This window comes from Ceratotherium simum, chromosome 17 (genome assembly GCF_057802395.1).
Source record: "Ceratotherium simum simum isolate JZ-2026a chromosome 17, ASM5780239v1, whole genome shotgun sequence".
NCBI classification, from domain to species: domain Eukaryota; kingdom Metazoa; phylum Chordata; class Mammalia; order Perissodactyla; family Rhinocerotidae; genus Ceratotherium; species Ceratotherium simum.
This window is the reverse complement of record NC_141916.1, coordinates 17157897-17181401: the sequence shown is the minus strand read 5'-3', so window position 1 is coordinate 17181401 and position 23505 is coordinate 17157897. Positions and strand designations below refer to the sequence as shown.

The 23505-nt window shown below is 57.4% G+C and overlaps 1 protein-coding gene across 2 annotated transcripts; it reads right to left on the bottom strand.

Moving 5' to 3' along the window:
- Positions 1-2073: 2073 nt before the first annotated feature.
- KRT80 (keratin 80) lies at positions 2074-22173 on the bottom strand. 2 transcript variants are annotated; one of them, XM_004429061.3, is made up of 9 exons: positions 21692-22173; positions 15278-15486; positions 10654-10714; positions 10281-10376; positions 6016-6180; positions 5523-5648; positions 4683-4903; positions 4169-4224; positions 2074-4042 (listed from the first exon to the last, which is right to left on the bottom strand). In XM_004429061.3, exons 1-9 carry the CDS (start codon positions 21989-21991, stop codon positions 3918-3920), a joined length of 1359 nt encoding a protein of 452 aa, XP_004429118.1. In that variant the 5' UTR covers positions 21992-22173; the 3' UTR covers positions 2074-3917. The 2 variants fall into 2 exon arrangements, with proteins under 2 accessions (XP_004429118.1, XP_087298483.1); XM_087442357.1 differs by having other exon boundaries at positions 3974-4077.
- Positions 22174-23505: the final 1332 nt, after the last annotated feature.

Sequence of the window (23505 nt, the reverse complement as noted above, 5' to 3'; positions counted from 1 at the left end):
CAGCAAGGAGGAGGGAGGAGGGAGCTTGCACAAGGAGCGGGAATCAGACCCGGAGCCTTCCAGAGAACTGTTCAGGATCTGTTAGCAGGAAAGGGGCAGGAGCATTTCCTCATTTGGTGGAGAAGTCGTTGTTTTCTTTCATTCATTCTGCATGCACTAACTGTGCTCCTTCAATGTGCAGGCGTTGCATTAACACAGGGCATGCAAAGGTCAAAGAGATATGTCCTCACCTTCTGGGACATTTAGGCTAGGAGACCTCGGTGGGGAGGTACCTCATTCGTTTATTCTCTCATTAATTTTACGTTTCTTGAAAACCTACTATGGGCCAGTGCCGTGCCAGGCCCTGGGGATGTAATGGGGTGCCATCCCTGCCCCCCCGAGGAGTTTAGAGTGTTCTGGGGATAAAAGGCACGAAAGTAGGCAACGAAGGAGGTGAACGTGGAGGATCAGGGAGTCCAGGGTCCAGAGAGAAAGGTTAGAGGAACTGAACGTCTCCGAGAGCATCCAGGGCAGGCCTGGCTCAGGCTAAGCATGTGCTCAGTGTTTGGTAAACGAGTGCCCCGTGGGTGGGGAGATTTCTACATAACTTATGCGTCAAAGAATAAAACCGTTTTAACTAAATGCTAATAAAAATGCTACATATGAAAACAATAGGAAGCAGTCAAAATTGTACGTAAAAGGAAATTTATGGTTTTCAGAGAATCTTATATTGAAAAAGAAGAAAGGTGGAAAATTAAAGCATTCAACTCAAGAAGTTGGAAAATCATAAAAATAATAAGTTTAAAGAAAGTAGAAGGAAGGAAATAATGTTATATATTTTTTGATTATACCATTTATATGCAGGTTCAGAAGTTCAAATTGGTATTCAGAAATTCATAATCCAGAAATTAATAGAATAGAAAACAAAAATAAAGTAAGCAGAGCTCTAGTCTCGGCTCCAGGCCCCTCCTGGAGGGGAATGTGGTTTATTCCATGTCTCTCCTGAGTTTTGAGAGCAGAGCCCATCCCTCAGAGGCCTCAGGAGAATGAGAAACTCTGGATGGAAGTCTCTGGACTCCCAGCCCAGGGGCCTGGCTGTGCTGTGCCCTAGAGAGGCAGCTGGGGGTCTATTTGCCTGTATTTGGTGTCCCAACTGGTGAGTTATCTTTGATCCATACCATCTGCTATAATAACAATATTGGCCTCACTAATAACCCTTAAGACTTGTTGAGCTGTCACAGTTCAGAGTGCTGGATGCAAGAGGTGGGATCCCTGATAGGAAGGAACCCAGCTCTCTCACCAGATCCCCAAATGCTCTATTATGTAAGTAGGGAGGCTATGTGTTCTATTTTACAGACGAGCAAACTGAGGCTCCGTTGTCTGAAGTCTCCTTGCCGGTGAGCGGGTGAGCCAGGACACGAGTGCTTCACGGTCCCTTCTTTGCCCGCAGGATTCCTGTCCTGAGACATCTGTTCCTCCTTCAGTCTGTCCTGCTCCTTCGTCCTCACTTAGAGCCCCGCATCCTCCGAGCAGCCTCTTCTGATTCCCCGGTTCCCTGCACAAGCCTCTCCCTTCTCGGACCTTCTTCACTGGACAAGAAGTCCAGGAAGCTCTGCTGAGTTGACAGCTTCTCTCTCACCCTGACCGTGAGCCTCCGGAGGCTGAAGAGTGGGGAAGGGTAGTAGGTGTCCTCGCACAGGGCTGGGCTTGGAGAAGGTCCTCAATCATCGTTTGTTGATCTAGCATTTGATCTGGCACGATTGGGCCTTTACCCATCAGAATACATTCTGGGCTGTGCCAACCCCCATGGTCGGGCGGAAGTACCTGAGAAGGAACCTGCCGCCACCTGGGGGAGCCCTCGTGTCTGTGCTTGCTACGGCGGCCATGTGGCGCCTGCACACGTCAGGAGGCTGGGAACGTGGTCGACACCGGTACAGCCTCCTTGTAGGATGGTGGGGCAGGCGGCCTTTTTGTGCCAAGTTGCATTGGTCTGAAGCTATAACTAGGTCCTTGAACCCCTTTCCCCATAATTGGAGAATTCCCAAAGTCTTTTGGTCACACTGGCAGACCAGTGACTGACCAGTCTTGGGAGGGGAGACAAAAACAGACACACGGCTTTATCCATGGACAAATCTCAGCACTTTATTCATCCCTTGGCAGGGAGAAGCGGCCATTGCCCTGATAGTTATCCGGTCAGGTAGGGTGGCCACGACATGTATTGTCTGTTCAGATAGTAGAATATATAGCACTGATTATGCAGAAACAGTAAGGGAAGCAATAATTTAAAAGCCACATAAGTTATGAAAAAATAATATATATACTTTATATATCTTGTATCCCCACTGAGGATTTGCTCCCTTGGAAACCAATAAATAGGTGGAGAAAAAGCAGCAATCAGCACCGTTTTGGCACCTCAGGGATAAGTACATGTCTGAGTCCCCTCCTGCCTGAGCCAGTGGCCCTTCAGCGCCCCCCGCAGGCTTGGAGGACCTTGAGTGTAGGAGGGGCCAAGGCCTTGGGCCACCAATGTCCTGGAAAATGAGATGAATGAATCAAAGACTAGGGTAGAAGAGGAGGTGAGGCAAGGGGCAGTTAGGGAGAAGAGAAGGAAGGAGAGAAGGTGGCTGTCGAGTGGGAGGCTGGAGCTGCCCCAAAGTGAGAGCCAAGAGAAGGAGAGGGGAGCGCTCCTCCCAGCCCCACATCTTCTTGTTGGATGTAGAATTTCTCTTGGGTTGTCAGCGGCTCTCCAGCCCGACCTCAAGGGCTCAGAAGCTCCCAGACCCGCCTGGACTGTGCCTTCTTCATGGCCCCGCTGGAGGCAGAGGAGTGGGCATGGAGGGAGGAGGGGTGGAGGGGGAGGACAAGAAGGAGCTCTAACCCTCCAGGGATGGGGTGTTCCTGGGCCCCTCAGGGATGCAAAGGACCAGAGGGCCAGGCTGTGTGGCCTGATGGGGGGAACAGAGACCCTGAGAAGTGGGGTTCATGAGAAGTGGGCCTGGGGTTTCATGGTGGGGGCTAGGGATCTCCAGGGCCTGGTGCTCCAAAGCCAGTTTCAGGCTGGGAAAAAGCTGACGGGGGGCAGGGTGGTGAACCCCAGGATGGCAGGGAGGAGAGGAGAAGGTCTGATTCTCCTGCCTGGTCTCAGGCTGCCATCTGGCCTGCCCCCGGGGAGTTCATCATGGCAAGAACAGCTTCTGGAGAAGGTGCTGGGAGCTGGCAGGGCAGCCTGTCCAATTCTGACTGTGACCTGCTGGGAGGGACCCACAGGAGGAGGGAAGGGGCATAGGTGTCTGGGCTGATCTCAGAGGTCCAGGCTCAGGTCCCAAACGTTCAGGGAGCCTCCCCCTCACTCCCTAATACTGTCAGGTCTCTGGGAGCTCAGGTGGTCAGGAAAGCCAGGGGTACTCAGGACCCAGCCTCCCCAGGAATTCCAGATATGGGGAGGGTGCCCAAGAGGTCCCCATCAGCCCCTGGTCCACGGCTGACCAGGGCTGGGTGACCGAGGGCACCAGCCTCAGTTCTGAGGCAGAGGCAAGGCAAGGCTCGAGATGTGAGTTTAGGCAAGGGTTGGGCAAAAGAGTCAAAGGGACCTTGGTCAGAGCCCTCTGTTGAGGGAGGAGCCTCAAGGGAGCCAGGAGATAGAGACAAAATGGACCCTCAATTCCAGTTTACCCAGTCGGGAAAACCTCTGGCCAGAAGCGTGGAAGAGTGGGACTGTGAGATACGGATAAGGAGTGGAATGGCTCTGAATAGCTGGTGACAGTCCTGTCCCATCCCTGGTGACCCACAAAAGAGCAGTCACATTTTGAATCCTCCTCCTCTCAGTTCAGGATCAGGTGTGTCTCCTCTCCCAACCTAGAGGCTCCAAGTCGCTTTCTTGACTAGCTTAAGTCCCTCTTCCTGCAGGGGAGTGACCTGGGGCTCCTGGTCCAGCTGCTTTACTCTGAGGCCTCTGACTCCTGCGAGAGGAACTTCTCTGACATTTCGGTGATTTTGATCACGGCGCCTTTGCTGTGCTTCTTTTTCCGGGAGGGGGCTCTCGAGAGGCAGGACTTGCAGGCAGCTACAGGGAAAGTAAGGGGTGGTGCAGGGAAGGGGCTGGAGGTTTGGAAGCCACTTAGAATGATGCCTTTAGGGTCGTGATCCCCATCCCCTGCCCACCAGGGGTTCTTGGGTCACGTAGACTCACCGGTTCTGGATCTGGACTGCACAGCAGTGACCACAGCAGCTGAAGGCAAGTCCATCCTGGGGAAGAGGGACATGGTGGGATGACAAGGGAGCCTGTGGCTTAAGCTCCCCTGGGATTGGGAGCCTGAGGACCGGCAGGTGGAGGGCAATTCTTAGTTGTCACTCCCAGCCCTGGGCTGCCCTGCTGTGTGACCCGGGCTAGCCAGCTTGTCCTCTCTGGGCCTCTGCCCCTCTCCCCTGCATAAATGGCTAACATTTACTGAGCACTCATTTGTGACAGGCTTTGCATGCAGAATCATAGTAATCCTCCCCACCACAGGTGGGCCGTGTTTATGATTAGCCCACTTTCCAGATGGAAAAACTGAGAATTTAATGAACTGGGCCAAGGTCCCAGTTTGTAAGAGGCTGAGCCAGGACATGAACCCAGGCTCACAGTAGCAGGCTGGAGAGGGAGGGTCCTCCACTCCTCCCTCTCCCCAGCCCCACCCTGCTGGCCCCGCCCCTCAGCCCCTCACCGGCTCTCCTCGCCCTCCACCAGCTTGCTGTAGGTGGCGATCTCGATGTCCAGGGCCAGCTTGGTGTTCATGAGCTCCTGGTACTCGCGCAGCTGCCGCGCCATGTCCTGCTTGGCCTGCTGCAGGGCCGCCTCCAGCTGGGCCAGCTTGGCCTTGGCGTCCTGGAAGGCTAGCTCCCCCTGCTCCTCGGCCGCCTTGATGTTCTCCTCCAGGTTCAGGCACTACAGCCAGGAGGACAGAGGAGGCGATCAGTGAGCAGGGGTGGGAGGCAGAGAAGGGGCCAGGAGCTCACCTCTGTCCTTGGTGGGGTGTGCGTGGGGAAGGGGGGCTAAGCAACGGACTTCCTGAGTGTGGTGATGGGTTGCATTGCAGCAAGAGGGAGTTCAGTTAGATGTAGGGAGACACTTTCTGAAGGCCACCAGAGAGGGAGGTACCACAAGCCCCCAAAGGAGCCTGTCCCAGCTGCCCTTACAGGGTGGCACTGGCTCTGAAGGCTTGTCCTGGCGGGAAGTGGGGGCTGAGGCCTCCACTGTCCTCTCTATGTGGTTGGCTGGAGGCCTGGGAGGGAGGCTGTGGGTTCGGGGTGTGTGTGGTGGTGGGGTTCCCTAACGTGCCAGTTTACTAAGCACTTTTACATGCAAAGATCACGTGATCCTCACTGCCATCTCAGGAGGCCAGGTGGGGAAACTGAGGCACAGAGGTGCTAAGTGACCTGCCCAGGCTCACTCGGTCAGGTCTTGCATGTACTGAGCATGCATGAGCGTGTGGATGTGAGTGTGAGAGTGTGTGTCCCTGCTCTCCACCCTGCTCCACCCCGAGGGGGCTCCTCCAGACACTCACGTGGCTCTTGATGGAGAGGATCTGGGATCGAAGCTTCTGGATGTGCACGTTGATGTCAGCGATCTCGCTGCGGCTGATCTGGAGGCTGTTCGCAAACTCGGCTGAGCAGGCGGCCCGCTCCTCCAGCTGCGGGGCGTGGGGGAGGTGGCAGTGAGGTACAGCTCCCTGAGTCCTTCTCACCCCCAGCACCCCCTCCTCTGTAGCCCACCACCCCCTGCACAGCCTCCCCCTCCAACCCCCTCTCCTGCCCGCACCACGTCTGTCTCTGGGTGGCCTCCTCCTGGCTGCTCTACACTGTGCCCACACCCGGCCTAGCGCTGGGCCCTCACATTCTCTGTGCCCGCCCGTTAACTGACTGCCGTGGTCTCGGCCCCCCTGTGCTTCCCCATTCGCTCGCAGAATCTCAGCACAGGAGCCGCAGGCTGCCCCAGCCATCACTAGCGCAGCCCCTCCTGTCGGGGCCGCCTCTCCGCCCGCGAGGTCAGCCCCGCACCTGGCTCCGGGAGTACGCCTCGGCCTCCTCCAGGCTGCGAGCCGCGATGGCGTCGTATTGGGCCTTCACCTCCTCCACGATGCCGCGCAGGTCAATGCGGCAGCGGCTGTCCATGCCCACGGTCACCGACACATCCTTCACTTGGGCTGCCAGGTCCTTCAGCTCCTGGCCAGGCACAGGCGTGGGGGGCTCAGGACCGGTGGGGGGCCCCAGGACCCGCAGCCACCCCCAGTCCCTTTGTCCCCAGGGCGAGCCGAGCGCGGGCTCCTCCCTCCTGTCTCCCTGGAGAGATGGTCAGAGCATCAGTGCCTCCCTGCTCCGACTCTCAGGAAGCAGCTCGCAGACCCTGCTCATTGCCCCGACATGTTGTGGGGGTCAGTGGGCGTGGGAGTTCCAGATAAAGCCCCCCAGTGGCACTTCTAGGCCAGGCATCCGTTTACATTTGTTCCGGGCCAGGAAAAGGCCAGGACACTGAGAACAGGCTGCAGGAGGGCTTCCCGTCAGGGTGAAAGGATCGGCGAAACGCGGCTGATGGGCAGCCTCAGATCCTTTCTGGAAGGAGGCAGGGTAACACATTCGTGGTAAACAAGCAGGAAATGGAGGGTTTAGAACAACTGCAGACCTGTGCAGACACGCCGGCCCCGCGGGCTGCAGAGGGTATAACAATGTTGGCTGTGTGGTGTGGCAGTGCCACTGTGGGATGGGCCACTAGAGAGGATGTGCACGCTGGAGCCAGAGCCGGAGGAGACTGCCCTAAGTGTGACCACCCTTGTCATGGTCCCCAGGTCAGTCGCTGGGGGGTAACAATGCCGCTCAGTAGAATGTAGTGCTTAATGGCTCTGGCCTAATATCACCTCCTCTGATTAGCTGGGTGACCCTGGCCCAGTTTTTAAACCTACCTGAGCCTTGGTTTTCTCATCTGTAAAATGGATATAATTATAAAACTGAAAACAGCTGCCATTTACCAATACTTACCATGTGCCAGACACCGTTCTGAGTGCTTTAGGATAAATTAACAAAATAAATCCACACAATAGGCCAGTGAGGCGGGCACTGTTATTCTCCCCATTTTACAGATGGGGAAATCGAGGCATAGAGGGATAAAAGAACCTGCTGGAGTTCACATAATTACTGAGCCAGGATTCAAATCCGAGCTGCTCTCAAGTCTGTGCTCTCTTAATTATCTTTACTTTGTAGGGTTGTCGTGAAGATTAAATGAGATACATCTGGAAAGCACTTAGCACAGTGCCTAGAGGACAGGTGCTCAATGAACCGTAGCTAAGGCTGCCATCATTGTAGCTGGTGGAGGTAATGGAGCCGGGACGGAGCGTCCAGGGCCAGAGCAGCCTGTCCCTGGAGTGGCCTCCCACGGCACCGTGAAGGCAGGCGCCAAAGCGACTTAGACACACCAGGTTCTTTGTTCAGGGATTGGTGTCCCAGGAGGAGCGCCTGGCTGCAGGGGGTTGTCAGCTAATCTCCCTGGAACCAGAGTTTATGGGTGGGGCAGGAGGCGTTCTGGCTGGATGCAGCCACTTCCCAAATGCGCTTGGGAGCAGGAGTGTACCTTGGAAGCTGAGGGGGACTGGAGCCTCAGGGTCCTGTGTCCCTGGAGGGGAGGGGCAGCCATGGCTGGCACCTCCCCGTACTTGGACCTGCTGTGTCTGATGCGGGAGCCACTAGCGTATGTGGTAGTGAGCCCTTGAAATGCGGCTAGTCAGAATTGAGCTCTAAAGGTAAAATACACCTTAGATTTTGACTTAGCATGAGAAAAAGAGTGTAAAAAAGCCCATTAATTTTTTATATTGATTACATGTTGAATAATGATATTTTGGATATACGGGGCTAAATAAAATATATTATTGCAATTAATTTTTTCTGTTCCTTTCCTTTTTTTTTCTTAAAAAATGTGGCTACTAGAAAACTTAAAATTACATATGTGGCTCGCATTATGTTTGTGCCGGCTTAGAGACCACCAGTGTGGGGGATCTTTTAAACAAAGGGTCAGTATTGCCTTCTCAGCCCAGGGCGGTACATGCGGAGAAACGCAAACCTCCTGTCCCCATACCCACTCGCCACCTTGTTGCTTCCAAAAGTAATAATAACTGCTCTAATGCGCTGAGCGTCTCCTGGTTCACTGCGTTCCCTTCTCCACAGCCGTCTTGTACAGCACCAGCCATATCCCGCACCCCCTCTGCATCACCCCTGTTATTTACCCCCAGGGGCTGCCTGTCACGCTTAGAATAAGGTCGAAACCTCCTCTCAGGGCCCGGGGCTCCTGCCCGCTCTGCCCTGCCTCCGCTGCTTCTTTCTCTCCCTTTCATCCCCAGACTCGCTCCTGCCTCAGGCCATTTGCACAGCTCTTCCCGCTGCCCCAGACCTCCCCAGTGTGGGCCTTCACATGCTGGAACCACCTCTGAGAGGCCCCGACCTCGGGTCTGAAGCGCTCCCTCCAGCACTACTGCATCCCCTGGTTCCTATGCATCCCAGCACTTTCACCCTCCAAAACCATCTCATTCAGACACTCGCTTGTTCCCTGTCCCCGCTAAGTCGTCCCCTCCCGAGAGCAGGCACTCCCTCATCTTGCTCACTGCTCTGACGTCAGTGTCTGGCGCCTGGGAGGCATGCAGTCAGCATTTGTTACATGAATGAATGGATTTAATCCTCATCACCACCCTGCGAGCCTGGTACTATTACTCTCTCCATTTTACAGAGGAGGAAACTGAGGCACAGAGAGCAGAAATAACTTGCTCAAAGTCACGAAAATGGTAAAAAAGGACGAGTCAGAATTGGGGCCCAAGGGCTGCAAAGTCCGAATGGAGTCTGCAGCCCTGAGTGGGGAGGGGGCCAAGAAGTTTGGTGGATGTGCCTCCGGCAGTGCCCAGGTGTATTGCTGGCTATGCCTGGCCTTCCTCCGGTTGGGTCTCCACACCTGCAGGGCCACCGTCCTGCCTTTGAGCTCGGGCTCTGGGCTCACTGAGATGTGGGGAGCAAGGTGGAGGGCAGGTTCCACAACACCAGCCCTGCTGCTGTCTGCCCGGGCTGCACCAGCCCACAGTGGAGCCCCTAGCCCACTTCTCCAGCCAGTCAGTGGGCATGGTGCCCTGGTCAGCACTCCAGGGCTTGGCCGGGCTGTGCGGGGCTCTGCCAGGGACAGGAGGCTTTTTGGAGTGGCTGATGTGGGCGGTCTGCCTGGGAGGGCTGCCTCCCTGCTGTTCCTAAGGGTAGTGGTGTTCCCTCTGTCGTGCTAACTTCCCATGGCCACAAACAGGTCTCAGGCCCATGGAAGCCCCACTAGGAGCTGAGCCTGCTGGTAATGATGCCCAAGCTCTGTCCCCACAGGATGGGGACACGAAACTGTCCCCTAGGGCCATTTTAGCAGAACTTTTTGATGGCAGTGGTGACTAATTCCTGCTCTGACCCTGGCTGCATTGCCATAGTTTGGCACCAGCAGTTTGCAGCACACAGGCTGCTAATCCCTGTCATCCCCACAGTGGTCCTGCCGGCTCATGGCTGAACTGAAGCACCACCACATCCCTCCTCATCCCTGAAACAGGGGATGTGGAGAGGGGAGCACATGTCCCGTAGGATGCCCAGGAGGTGGCATGGAGGGGCAGCGTCCAGCACAGGGAACAGGGCCATCTGCTGATACACTGGCAGTACACTGGGCCTTGCTGGGCCTTCCTGGGCTCAGCTGAGGACTTAGGGACAAGTGAGAATGTGCATGGAGGCTCCTCTGCCTGCATTTACTGGGTCATATGCGTTCCATTACGAGCTAGTACTGCTGGGAACCAGAGATTCCGACCACAGTTCTTCCCTGTCTTAGCCCCAAACGGGGAAGGTTCCAGCGCGTGCCTATCTCAGCTGGAACTGCGGGCGCCTGCGACTGAGGCTGCAGGGACTAGAGAGAGATTAGTTCAGTAGGAACAGCTGGTCAAGGCTGCCTGTGCCCTGCTCTGAGGCCACCTCCCAACCCTTGCCCAGATGCTCCTGGTCCCCTGCATGCCCTCAGCACTCCACTCACTGAAGGCACAGTTTCTCCCTGGGAGAGAGGCCTTTTGGGAACCTGCCCATGCTCCATGACATCAGTGAAGAGGGGATGTGTCCGATTATTGACAGTAGCACAGGAAGGAGTTTAGGAAATTGTTACATCTGTGGCCTGAAACAGGAGTGACTGCTGAAGGTTCGACGCCTTTCCCTCCCTTACATCCCTCACCCGTGGACCGGTCAGCTCCTGGCTCGGCCAGACGCCGGCCCCAGTTCCTCACCTGCTCGTAGATGGTTTTCATCAGCTCCACCAAGCTCTGCAGGCCTTTTAACTTGGTCTCCAGTTCGGTCCGTCGAAGACACTCCGTGTCCAGGTCCTGGGAGTCGGAACAGTGGTGAGTGAGGGGAGAGGGAGTGGAGGGGTCCCAGGGCAGGAGTAGGGTAGGGCGACTTTGCTTCCTGGGTGAGATGGGGGTGACTCCCAAGGGAGACCTGGCTCAGAGCCTGGGAGAAGGAGCAGGGTGGGGACAGGCATCTGTCTGTCTGTCTGTGGTCCTGGGACTCAAGCCTCTGCAGGCTTTGCTTGGGGATCCCGAGGGAAAGAGGGCAGAGGGTGCCTGAGGAAGGAGCCCCCAGGGCAGGTGGACAGGCTACCTTCTTCAGCTGGACAAAGGTGAACTCCATGTCTGTGCGCTTGGAGATCTCGTCCTCATACCTGGGAGGGGAAAGGAGAGAGAGAGAGAGAGACAGAGACAGAGAGACAGAGACAGAGACAGAGAGACAGAGAGAGAGGCTGCTCAGCTGGATGTGGGGATGTGGTGGGGCTTGGGGTTTGGTTAACCCTCCTTGGGTGGAGCTCAGGGCCTCTGCTGTCACATTTGGTGCCTTGTGACAATTAGGGAAGAGGGGCCCTTCCTTCATGTGGATGCAGCCCCTCGTTCTCTCTAACACATCCCCTCTGACCCCATGACCCCCTAGTGCTGGCTCTGGGGAAGCAGGCAAACCAGCTCCCCATTCTCTCACTCCTTCCTGATGATCAGTGTCTCCGGGTGGCTTCTGTCCCCTTCCTGGCTCTGCCCCGCATTCGCCTCCTCTTCCAGGAAGCCTCTCCTGATTGTGCAGCCCTTTCACCCTGACACCTTGTTCCCTTCTTGTTTTCCTATCTGCTCCCACGAGTCTCAGTTCCAAACAAGCTGTGCCTTTGGTCAAGTCTGCTCCCAGCAGCCTGCTCACCCCTCCCCGTCTCCCACCTCCACCCATCCCCACAGCTCCACCCTTCTCCCCTCTGCTTTGCTAGATGGTAGGACATCATTCCATCATGTTCCCTCCAGAGGGAAGACAAGAAGTGTGTGGATGTTGCAGTCAGACTGTTTTTGGGCAGGTAACTCCACCCCTCCTTCCTCAGCTCCCTCGTCTCCCAGGGGTGTGCGTGTGCGTCTGTGTGTGTGCATGTGTGTGCCCGTGCACTCGTGGGGGCTGACGAGGTCCTTCCCCGATGCAATGAAGGACGTGTACTGTCAGTATCGACAAAGGTGGGTTCCCTGCCTTCTCAGTTGCCCCCTCCTTACTCACGTCCACCTTGTGTTTGGAACAAGGACACTGCTGCGTGGGGGGGACAGGATCCCTGGATCCCTGACCTTACCCCCTCCCTCAGTCAAGACCTCCACCCAGGCCCCCCTGGATGGGTGTCTGCCAGCTGCACACTGCCTGCCCCAGAGGATGAGGGGGTCTTGTGGCTTCCTGTTTTCTTCCCTCCTCTCCAGGGAGTGCCTGAATCACTGGTGGCTCTAATCACAGCCTCCCACCTGCCCTAGCCCCTGCCCTCATGGCAAGGGCAGCGTCACCCATCGCCCACGTCAGCTGGCTGGACCTGCCACCCTCAGGCCTTCTTTTCCACCAGCCTCCCCGAGAGCTAAGGGGACTGACCCCAGTGGGGCCACAGCCCACAGGGCATCCGGGTCTCTGAAACTCAGTATGCCCAGCGTGCACTCTCCCTGGCACTGCGCTGGCTTCCGAGAGTCTGTGAGGGGCTCTGAGGGTGCAGGTCAGGGGGCCGGGGCAGAGGGTGGGCTGGGGAGACTGTTCTGCAGTCTGGGGCTTGCCAGAGTGAACAAGATGCCCAAGAGGCTTTACCTGCACCCTCTCCTGTGATCCACAGAGCCCCCAGCTCGGGAGGTCTTGTTGGTCCCATTTCACAGATGGGGAAGTTGAGGCTCAGAGAAGGGGTTTGAGGCGAGCGTGGAGCTTGGTTAAGCATGGGGTTCCAGAGCCAGATGACTTGGGCTCAAATCCTGGCTCCTCGCTGACTAGCTGTGTGACCTTGGGTAAGCTGCTTGTGTGTGCCTCAGTCATGACAATAGTGACGTCATGAGGATCAACTTAGTGAAGACACGGAGTGTTTCACAACAGTGCCTGGCACCCACTGAAGCTGTTATTATTATTATTACCTGACTCTGCTCTCTCCATCACCAGGCCCCGGCCCTCAGCCCCTCTGCTGTGGCCCCTGGTATTTCTGGAGAGAAACCGTGGGAAGCCTCATTGCAGAGAGAGCAGGTGGGTCTCTGCACATCCTTCCCAAACCTTCAGGGCTGGCCTGCCTTGAACAGGCTTCTCACTGGAATCTGGGGGCCTCTGAGGAATTCCCTGCCGTGGGAACAGGGGTCTGGGGAGCCCCAAGCTGAGAAGCCCCTCATTGACTGGCCCTCCCCACACAAGCCCAGTGGTCCAGCCTCTCCCCTTCTCCCCTCCCCTCTGGATAACAGAGTTCTGCCTTCTTAGGGGGCAGGCCCTGGGGAGAGCCGTGCAGTGGGGGCCCTCCGAGATGCCAAACCTCCTCCTCACCCCTCACTGCCCTTCCCATCCTTTTGTGCAGCCTTCCCTCTACCTTTTTCATCAACTCTCCTGGATTTCAACCCCAGTTCACCCCCTCAACCAGATGCTCTTGTGCAGTGAATAGCTTGCACAATTGTACGCAGTATTCCTGAGTCACTTGCTATGTGGCCTTGGGCAAGTCGCTTCACCTTGCTGGGCCTCTGCTTCATCCTTAGTAAAGAGAAGGTTCAGCTAGCTAATCCTTGGGGTCCCGGCCACATCAAAGCTTTTGGAAGTCTCCATCCCAACAGAGGCCTAGGTGATGTCATCTTCCCCCTTCCATCTGCAACCCTCAGCCAGTTTGCCGGCTCCCAGCTCCCAACCCGTTCTCAGCCCTTTTCAGCTTGTCACCCCCAACTTGTTTATTTCTGGGAGTGAAGCTGACCTCATCAGCCCTGTAGAGGCGGGGCATGCCCCTCCCTGTCAGGGCTTGGCCTGGCATCTCCTGGCTCCTGGGGGCCACCAGGCTCTGCACAGCCAGGCTGCAGCCTTGCCTCCTCCAACTCGGGTGGGTTCCCGACCCAGAAAGGGAAGAGAGGCCCTGAGCCTAGGCAGTAAAATCAGGCAGCAGATGAAACCAGGCAGCAGACCAAATAAGGGGGCTGAGCCAGATTAAAACAACAAAGAGTGTTTGTACAGAGCTTCCAGTTACAAAGTGTCTCTGTGGAGTGATCTGGCGGGGCTCACGGGAGCAGCCTTACACCGTGGCTGCCTGAAGATAGGGGACGAGACTTAGCACGCACGGCTGTGTGACTGAGGACAAGCCCCTGCCTTCTCTGGACCTGTGCTTCCTTCCCCATAAAAGGAGGCTCCAAGGCCCCCATCCAGCTCTGCCATTCTCTGATGCTTTGAGGGCCAAAGACCTACTAGGTATCTGTGAAATGAATTGCAGATTCTGGTACCCCTACACCATGTCCCTTGTCACGGTCGGAGGTCAGATATCGCAATTGGGCAGCTCAGAATGGGCAATCAGATTCCCTGTGTGTTTCCCAGGACCTGGGAAGGCAGAGCTGGGAGAGAGGTGGCCCCTAGGCCAGGGAGGGGCCCAGCCACGAGGCCCAGCCCAGGCCAGGGCTGCAGAGCATGTCTGTTGGCAGGAAAGTTCCAGCCAGATCCACAGATGGAGAAACCGAGGCCCCCAGAGCCGGGAAGGTGTCCCGTGTGACCATCTCCTCTGAGTGTGGCCTGAGTAGGGAGGTTGTGTGGAGAGGTGGTGGCAAGCTGAGCCACAGCCCAGGTCCCTGGACACCTGACAGGCGCCCCCACACTCCAGCCCGGCCTGGCTGGCTGCTCCTGAGACTGTAGCCACACCTCAGAGCATAGGGCTTGGGGCTGGGCCCAATTGCTAGAGAAGGGTAAGGGTTCAGCCACACTCTGTCCTCCCCTCGCCCTGGCTGGGGGCCTCCTCGTGAGGAGACCAGACCCGAGGAGGGGTGCAGAGACTCTCTCCTCTGCCCAGCCTCCTGGTCCTTGAAGCCCCGTCCACTGTCTGGTCAGAGAGGGTCCTCTCTCCTCTGAGCTACCCAAGTGCCTGGTCTGCCTTTCTAGACTGGCCAGTTCAGTTTAGCAAACCTGCATCAAGGACCACTGTATGACATGCCAGGCACGTCCTCTTCTAGGGGATAGAAGAGTGGCATTTATAACAGCCGGACGTCAACCATCACCCTTCCCACTCCACGCGGGAGGAAACTCAGGCAACTTGCCCAAGGTCACAAAGCTAGCGAAGGGTGGGGGCGAGGAGTAGACCCCTTCTAGGCTGTGCCCTTAACCCCTGGGCTGTACTGCCTGCCAGCTGCTTGTCCCCCTGTCTGTCTGCCCCACTAAATTGTAAAAGCATCCTGTAGGCTGGGGCTGCGTTTTTCTCATCTCTCTGGATCCCACGTCGACCACTGAGGTCAGGCCCGCATTACCTATAGGGGATTGCTTCTTTACTCAAACAAAACTCCCCATTTCTGTCTCCTGCTTCCCTTTCCAGCCCAAGTGAGATCAAAATCCCAGGCCACATCCACAGCAGGAGCCCATCTGTTGCTCTAGCTGGTGACACAATTTCCCATCGCCAGCGGGACGAGTGGGCAAGGGCAAACGTGTTTAAGAGCACAAGAGGAGGGGCTAGGGGACGGGGCTGCAAGGAGCCAGCAAGCACAGGGCTTAGCTGTCAGCCAGCTGACCCGACTGACTTTGCTGTACAGGTCACTATATGGGGAGGCAGTGGATTCACCGCCGTGTCCTCCCAATATTTAGAATACTGACAGGCACATAGTAGGTCTTCAAGAACTGTCTGGAGGAAAGAAACGTTCTTTAAAGAAGTTTCCTCTTTTACTGGCTTGGGTGCCCCGGACCCTGCACCTGAGTGCAGGTTGGTCCCCAATCTCAGTCCCTGCCCACGGCCCCCATAGGATACGCCTACCTGATCCGAAACTCCTCGACCTTCTCGAGCACCTGCAGCAGGTTGGCCTCCAGCTGTCCCCGCTCCTGGCTCACTCTGCGCAGCCGCTCCTGCAGCCGGCCCTGGTACTCCTCGTAGAGGTGCCCGAGGTCGAAGGTGGCTGAGCCCTGGCTCTGCAGGAAGCGCCAGCGGGTCTCCAGCAGCTGGTGGCGCTGCTCCAGGGCCTGCACCTGGGAGAGCAGGAGGGCTGCGGTGAGTGGGCCAGGGGTGGGCAGCTGGGTGCCGAGGCCCCCCGCCAGCCGGCGCGCCCCCCGGGGGCCCTCCCTGGGACGTGGCAGCTCATCTGCTCTGCGCCCACCCATCGGGGGCCTCACTCAGCGCGCTCAGAGCGCATCTCCAATCGGTGATCCTTCAAAGGAAGACGGTGAGATAAGGAGGGAATCAGAGGGAGGCGGAGCCAACTAGCCAAGGTTTCCGAGGGGAGGAGTCGGCCAGTGAGAGCAGGGAAGGGGGAGCGAGGGGGGAGGTGTGCCAACAGGTGACAGGCTCCCCATGCCCGCCTGGGGCTTGGGTGGGAGACCCCAGGGAACGTGAGTTGCCAGAGGCCTGCCTGCCGCGCCCCCTGCCCACCTCCCCTTGTCTTGGAAACTCAGCGGGGTAGGGCCTTGTTCGTTCTTAAATGCTGATCCTCCTGACAACCCTGGACTTGTAGCCTCTCCAAGACTCAGTTTCCCCAGCTAGAAGTTGGGGATGATATCCCCTTCCCTGCCCACCTCTGAGGTTGCTGGGAGAACCTGGGCATGCACTTTGTAATAGTAATGACAGCAAGTGCTTGTTGGCCCTTACTGTGGACCAGGCCTGGTCCTCCATGCCTGACATCTTTGACTTATTCAATCCCCACAACAACCTGATGGGGTAGGTATTAGTATCAGCTGCACTTCACAGATGAGGAAACACGGCACAGAGAGGTTCAATACCCTGCCCAAGGTCACAGAATTAGCAAGTGGCAGAGCCAGGCGTGGAATCCAGGCTGTTGGGCTTTAGAATCTTTTAAGCATCATGACGTATGCCTCCTGTCTGCTGCTGGGTCACTGTGGGCCCCGGGACGCCCTGCCCTTCCTGGGCTGGCTTCTCTCTCCAGTTAGGGCCAGTTTTGCCTGAGGATAAAGACTTGGGGGCCCAGCTGCTTGGCCCCCTTCACACTCTCCTGCTCAGACTTCCACAGAGGCGCCCACGGCTCACACCCCAGCCATTGGCAGGCTGTCAGGGTCCCTCTTGCGTCCCCTCCTTCTCTCCAGCCAGCCAGCCAGCCTGGGGCTGCCCCTGCCTCTTCCCCACCCTGCCTGTCCTCTCCAGGCTCCAGCCTCTCCCGGGCACCCTCCTTTCCACCAGGCCAGTCCATCCCTGTAAGTGCTCCCAGCTCCCCTCCTGCAGGGAGCCTACCCTCCTCCCCCTCCACTTTCCCCCCCTCCCCCTAACCCGGTTCCCTCCAGGATGAGGCCTCAGTTTGTCTGCTCCTCGTCTGTCCTGACCTACCACCCTCCTGTCAGGCTGAGAGCCATCTGCTCCCGTCTTGGGGTCCCTGCCCCCTCGGTGCCCAGGACAGAGGTCGGCCACTGAGGCAGGAGGGACGGCTGGGGCCTGGCTCCTGGACAGTGCAGGCTGTTGTCGTCAGGATGTTGTGATAATCAGCCTTGTGATGTTTCCGGTGACCACCGGCTAGTAGCTGGGCCTCCTCCTGCCCACTGCTGGCACCGGCTCCCAGCATCGCAGCCTGAACGAGCCAGAATCACAGCCAGGAGCCTTTTGGATCAGCTGGTCTGTCCCCTTCATTTACAGAGGAGGAGATGGGGGCCCAGAGCAGTCAAGCAACTTGTCTAGGGTCACACAGCAACTTGGTGGCCAAGCTTCCCAGACAGACCCATCTGATGGCGGCTGCCTACTCTGGACCTTCATGGGCTCCCTGTTCCTCCTGACTTTGGTGCCAGGGGCCCTTCTCTCTCTCTGCCCTGCCCATAGCCCAGGTTCTCCTGAGATGCTCTGATGCCCTGGGAAGTCCCCTTTGATATCTGCAGTAGATAGCACCCGCAGAATATCGGCGATGCGTTTGTGGGCTGTCATTCCCCTGCTCGACTCCCATTTGTACTGGTAAGTTCTGCTTGAAGCTGACCTCAAGCCTACAGTCTGCTGTCATTGCAGCCAAACAGGTTCAGTAGGGATAGAAGTCAAGAGGGTTTCTGTCCTACTCGTGTGTCTGAGAGGGATCGTTGTGGGGGAAGATGTCTGCTCACCCCACCTTCCCTCCGTTTTGGCAAGCAGGAGCCCCATGTTTACACTGAGGGTGGGGTAAGAGGAGAGACGTGAGGCTCCTTCCTCCGCCCATGAACAACAAGAAACCCTTTACATCAGGAAGTCCTTCCCTTAGTCTAACCTCATTCCCTTATGCTTCAGCACTAGCCCGCTGGGAGATCATTGCCTTTGGCCAGCCAGAGGGTCCTTTTGGTTGTGGGGGATGCAGGGCAGCCCCCTCCCCCTGCTGCCCTTGGGGAAATCGTTTGTTTTCTCAGCAGGTGGGGATAGAAACTCATCCCCCACCCAGGAGCTTCCCTGCAGAAAGCCTCCTCCCTCGGGAACAAAGGCCTAGGGAGGGCCTAGATAATCCCGGCGCCCTGCGAGGTGCCAGGTTAAATGCCTCTGAGAGCTCACCTCTCCTTCCCCCCCGCTCTCCATTCTGGCTGACCCCCACCCTTAGATTACACAGCAGCTGCTCTAGGAGGGGCCTCAGAGAGGGAACCCCTGGTCAACCTGTCTCCCGTTTCACAGATGAGCAAACTGAGGCCCAGAACTCTCTGTGACCCACCTCTATGGTACTACTGGGCCGCCCAGCTGTAAAGCAGGCCCAGACCAGGGCGGGGAGAGATGTACTTTCCGTGGGGGCACTGAGCAGCCCAGGCTGGAGCTCCTGGTTGGGGTCTCCTCTGGGGAGGGAGGCTGACCACCTTGGTGGCTTCAGGTCCCCAACCCACAGGCCCACGGTGCAGGCAGGTAAGCTTACAGGGTGGGGCCCCTGGGGCATGCAGGTCTTATTCCTTAGGTGGGGGGTGGGGGTTGTCAAATCCCCTGCCTTCAGCCAGAAGCTGGCTGTGCCCCAGAAGCCTCAGGTTCTCTTGTCAGGAAGGGCTGGTTTGTGCCTTCCTGCATGCAGGCTGGGGCATGGCTCCAGTGACTTCTGGAGGCCACACAGGCCCAGGGGAGGATGTCGTGCCCATCCCTCTGTCTCCAGGCATTTCATCACCCTCTGGGTTCCCTCTCCACAGCCTCCTTAGGCCGATGGCTGGCAGTCCTTCCTCTTGTCCCACCTCCATGCCCTCTGTCGTCTGCATGTCAAGGGGAGAGGGCTCAGCCAGCAGCTCTGCGGGACGCAGGCATCGCCCTCTGCCTACCTCCCTCGGCCTCCTCTCCTGCTGCTGCTTCTGCTCATGCCCATCCCCCCTCCTCTCATGGCTGCAGCTGTACCGGGCGTTCCACTCAGGGCTCAGGGCCACCCTCAGAGCAGGAGCAGAGCAGGGAGGTGGGGTTTGAAGCACAGAGAGGTTAAGTGGCTTGCCAAGGAAACACAGCCTGCAAGTAGAAGAACCAACACTGCTCGAGGGCCCCTTGGCCGACTCCTGGTGGTCTCTGCCCGACAACCGCCCTCCTTCCCCTCCTCCCCTGCCTGCCCCGCCCCCCTCTGATTTTTCAGAGGGCCTCAGAGGGCCAGAAGGGGATGTGGAGCTGGAGGGCCCCTGCCTGGCTCTGCTGTTTGCCTAGAGCCCCCACCCCTGGGCCCATACATCTCTTTCCAGCCCTGTGCTGCGTCCCTACCCACGAAGCTCCTCCCCGTCTCCCTCAGCAGGGCCCCCTCCTTCCTCTTCTGAGGCTCCTGCCTGGGAGGGGCTAATAGGGTTCAAGAGCTCCCTGCGCCAGGCCCACTTCTGGTATTTCCTATTGAACAAACAGAACACGCCTGGTACATGGTATGTGCTTTATAGTACTTTGCAAAAATTACTCCATTTGATTTTGACAAGCCCATTATGCCGATGTGTACTGAGGCACAGAGAGGTTAAATAATTTGCCTGAGATGACATAGCCGGTCAGAGGTGGAGCCAGGATTCAAACCCAGTAATGCAGCTCCAGATTTCACATTTTTTTTTTTTTTTTGGTGAGGAATATTAGCCCTGAGCTAGCATCTGTTGCCAATCCTCCTCTTTTTGCTGAGGAAGATTGGCCTTGGGCTAACATCCATGCCCATCTTCCTCTACTTTATATGTGGGACGCTGCCACAGCATGGTTTGATAAGTGGTGCATAGATCCGCACCGGGGATCCAAACCTGCAAACCCCAGGCTGCTGAAGTGGAGTGCACGAACTTAACCACTGTACCGCTGGGCTCGTCCCGGATTTCACACTCGTAACCACTGCCTGTGTCCACTGGGGCCCTCGTGGCCTTTGCAAGGAGGGACATGAGCTAACAGACCTTCTCTGTAGAGCTGGTGGACCAGCTGGGACTCCTCAGGCAGAGCCTCAGGGATCAGGGCCCCCAAGGGCTGGAACCCACGGCTCCCTGTGTCCCACCCTGAAGGGCACCTGTCTCAAGGCTTGAGGGTTTGGGGGCTCCAAGTCTGCTAAAGACCTTAGAGGGCATTGCCCTGGCCCCTGGGCACAGGACCCCGACCCCTTGGGCCCCCTCCCTGTGCCTACACACCCTCCTGTCCCCATGGCGGAGGCACAGGGTGATATCAGCCCTGGCGTTCAGGGAGAAAAGCCACCCATCTGAGCCAAATCACACAGCTCATGAAGCATTCCTTTTAAGGGATTAAACTGGGCTTGGAGAGGAGGCGCCTGCAGGGACCCGCCTCCCCGGGGCAGCGGGCTGTTCTCTAGGGTGCACCGCCCGGCAGTGGGGCCTTGCTGCAGCTGCGGGGGCTGGGGGCGGGGAGGCTCCACCTCAGTGGAGATTGTCCTCCAGTTGTCACTCCCCCTCCACACCCCTCTCCCTGGGCACCGCAGGTGTGGTGCAGGATGCTGGGCTTGGCACATGAATGGGAGGAAGAAATGACTCCCAGACTACTGGCTTTGTGTCTCCCAGACCTGGGTTCAAATCCCACCGTGCACTCGCTGGTTGTGTGACCTTGGGCAAGACACTTGACCTCTGGGATGCTCGGTCTCCTCGTCTGCACAGCAGGGAACTGCCACTGCGGAGTGTTGCTGCATGGGCTAATGTCATACAGTTACAAAGTTCCCACAGAGAGCCAGGCAAAAGATGGATGCTCGAGATGTGTTACTTTCCTCCCTCTGCCCCTCTCTGCGAGTGCCCCCCTCACGGGGGCACTAGCAACGTGCAGAGCAACACAGAAGCAGGGAGCACAGGTGCAGACAAGCACTAGGGGCAGACGGGTGGGGCTCTGGTTTACTGGGGGGCAAGAACGTTGAGTTTTCCTCATCTGTAAATTGGGCATCAAAACGACTTCTTTCATAAGGTTGTTCAGGGAAATAGAGGTAAATATGTAAAGCATTCAGCTCAGCGCCTGGCAAAGAGTAAGCAATTAAGTAACAGCAGTTGTTACTATTATGACTGTTACTCTTGGGCAGGGCGGGAGGGAGCAGAGCTGGGCAGGCTGCGCAGGAGAGGGTTTTTGGAGGAGGTGAGTGAGGAGCAGGTTTGGGAGGTGATTAGGACTTTCCCAGAGCTCTTGAAGCCCTTGCCCAGGTGCAGAGATGGACACCAGTGCCCACATCAGCATGCTGGCCATGGCAGTGGGGTCTAGAAAGTCCAAGTGCAGGGGACTCAGACTCCTACTCAGGCGGGTGTGGGGAGGCTTGGCTGGCTGCCTGTTTCTGACTCGCAGCATCCATGCCCTGCATTCCTATCTCCTGACCTGCCACAGCCACATCCCCACTGCGCAGCCTTCTTCTGGTGGCCCCACACGCCCCCTTGGCTCTGCTGGTACTTCTGACTCTGGGAAGCTGAACAGGGTCAGAGGCCTGGACAGGAGCGGGGACCCTTGGGAGGTCATCTCCACTGTCCATCTGCCTCGGAGGAGGACTGCAGACCATGCCTCCAGCAGCCGTTCCTATGGGGGGCATCCTCTTGGCCACACTCAGAGCTCCTCCCTAGTCCATGCCTAGGCGGAGGGGGAGCCCTGGCCACACAGCACATTATTTTCCAGACATCCATCAGAGGTCATCCTGAGGTCCCTTTCTCCCCCCATGCCGAGATGGCTCAGGGACTTCCCTCCCCGTCTCTCTACTAAGAACTAGCCTGCAAGTCAGCAATGCCGGCTTCCCATTGGCTGGAGGCAGAGGTGGGAAATGATGCTCAGGGGATACAAAGTTCAGCCACCTGCCCAGGCCTACTGGTCCTTAGTTTTCAGGACCCCCCACCCACTTCTGCTCACCTTGCCAATCAGGGAGGCAAATTTATCATTGAGGATCTTCATCTCTTCCTTCTCCTGGTTCTTCTGCTGCTGGATGGCCGGGTCCACCTTCAGATCCAGGGGCACCAGCAGGCTGGGGTTCATGGTCACCTTGGCGATGGTGCCAGCCGGTCCACAGCCTGTGAGGCTGCAAGAGCTGAAGCCTGGCCCAGGGGCCCCGCAGCTGTTCCATGCTGAGGTCTCAGGCCAGGGGCCATCTGCCGGTGTCACCTCACAGCTGCTAGGGCTGCTGAAGCCAACAACACAGGAGCGGCAGGCCATTGTGGCCCCCTGGCCCGGGTGCAGGGAGGACACACGGATGAGCGAGAGCAAGCGAGCCTTTGAAGTGTGGCGGCAGCTGGCTCCGGTCGCAGGCAGGACAGGCTGGGGACTGAGGAGCAAACACCTGTCGTACAGTGCTCATTACCTCCAGGAGGGCGGGACGCCTCCCAGCCCGACCAACCTGTTAGATGATGTGGTGTTCCCGCCCCTCCCCCGGCCCCACGCACCCATCTCCTCCCAGGCCCGGGATCTGCCCTATGGAGGGGGCTGTTCACAGGCCCCCCAACCAAGCCCGGCCTGGCTCCAGGGAGGAGGGCAAGGCTGGGCTGGCTGGCCAGGTGGGGAGTGGGGAGGCAGCAAGATGAAGAGCAGATTCAAGAAGGAAGGAGAGAGGAGAGAGAGCTGTTCTGACCGCAGAGCTCACTGCATACCTGAAGGCTGACGTATCTGGGCTCACATACTTCTGGAAAAGATGAGGCAATCTCCCTGAGTGTGTAGGGCAGCTGTCCTGGGCACCGTGCCAGCCTGCATTGGAAAACAGCACCTTTATCATTTATTTTATAGCTGCTCAAGAGTCTCCCAGGTTTATCTTCTCCTCTTCTTTCCTTTATCTTCCTTAATCTTATCTTCTTCCTTCCTCCCTCTGTCCTTCCTTCCTTCCTTTGATCTATCTTTTATTGAGCACCTACTGTGCATCAGAGGCTGGAGAGGACATAGATGGTCAAAACCAAGGGCGCTTGGCTTTGGACAAGTGAGACTTGTGTTCAAGACTCGGCTTGGCTTCTCACCATGGTGTGACCTGGGGCAGGCTACTTGACTTATGTCATCGTGTGTAAAATGGGGATGAAAACACCAACCCTACAGGAGGTGGTGTGTGCAGAGAACTTAGCAGAGGGCTGGGAGCAAAGCCCTGAGTAAATGGTGGCTGAGACCCAGCGCCCTCCTTCTGGGAGCTGAGTCTCCTGGGGAGCTGGCCAGGATCGAATGCAGCTCTGCCTCAGGGGCTCTGAGAATGTGCCCATGTCTCTCTCCCTCTCTCTCCTTCCTCTCCTATCGTTCTCCTTCCCCTGTTTCATCTCAAATATGAAGTATAAATAGATATATTTTGCTCCCACAAAACCTCTGATGGGGCAGCAGAAGGTTCGGTCAGCCCAGGGTGCTCCCTCTCACCTTCTGCGGTCCCGGAGGCCCCACTGTTCCACTTCCAGGGATTGGCCAGCTCTCCTGGGCCTGCTCTTCCTTCCTCCCTGGCCTGATGTCCCTGGGTGTCCTTGCCCTGGCTGGATGGCTCTGCGTGTCCTCCCTGGACCTGGCACCCCAACCTGAGTGGTGGGGCCACGGCAGGGAGACAAGAGACTCAAGAGTCAGGGATGGAAGCAATCTCAGCCTCTGCTGGGACTGGAGGACGAGACAGGCTGGGGACGGGAGCTACTGCCCGGTCACACTGCCCATTCCTGGAGTCCTGCTTCCCAGGCCAGACCTCTCTCCCACGCAGTGGGCATTTCTGGCTCACT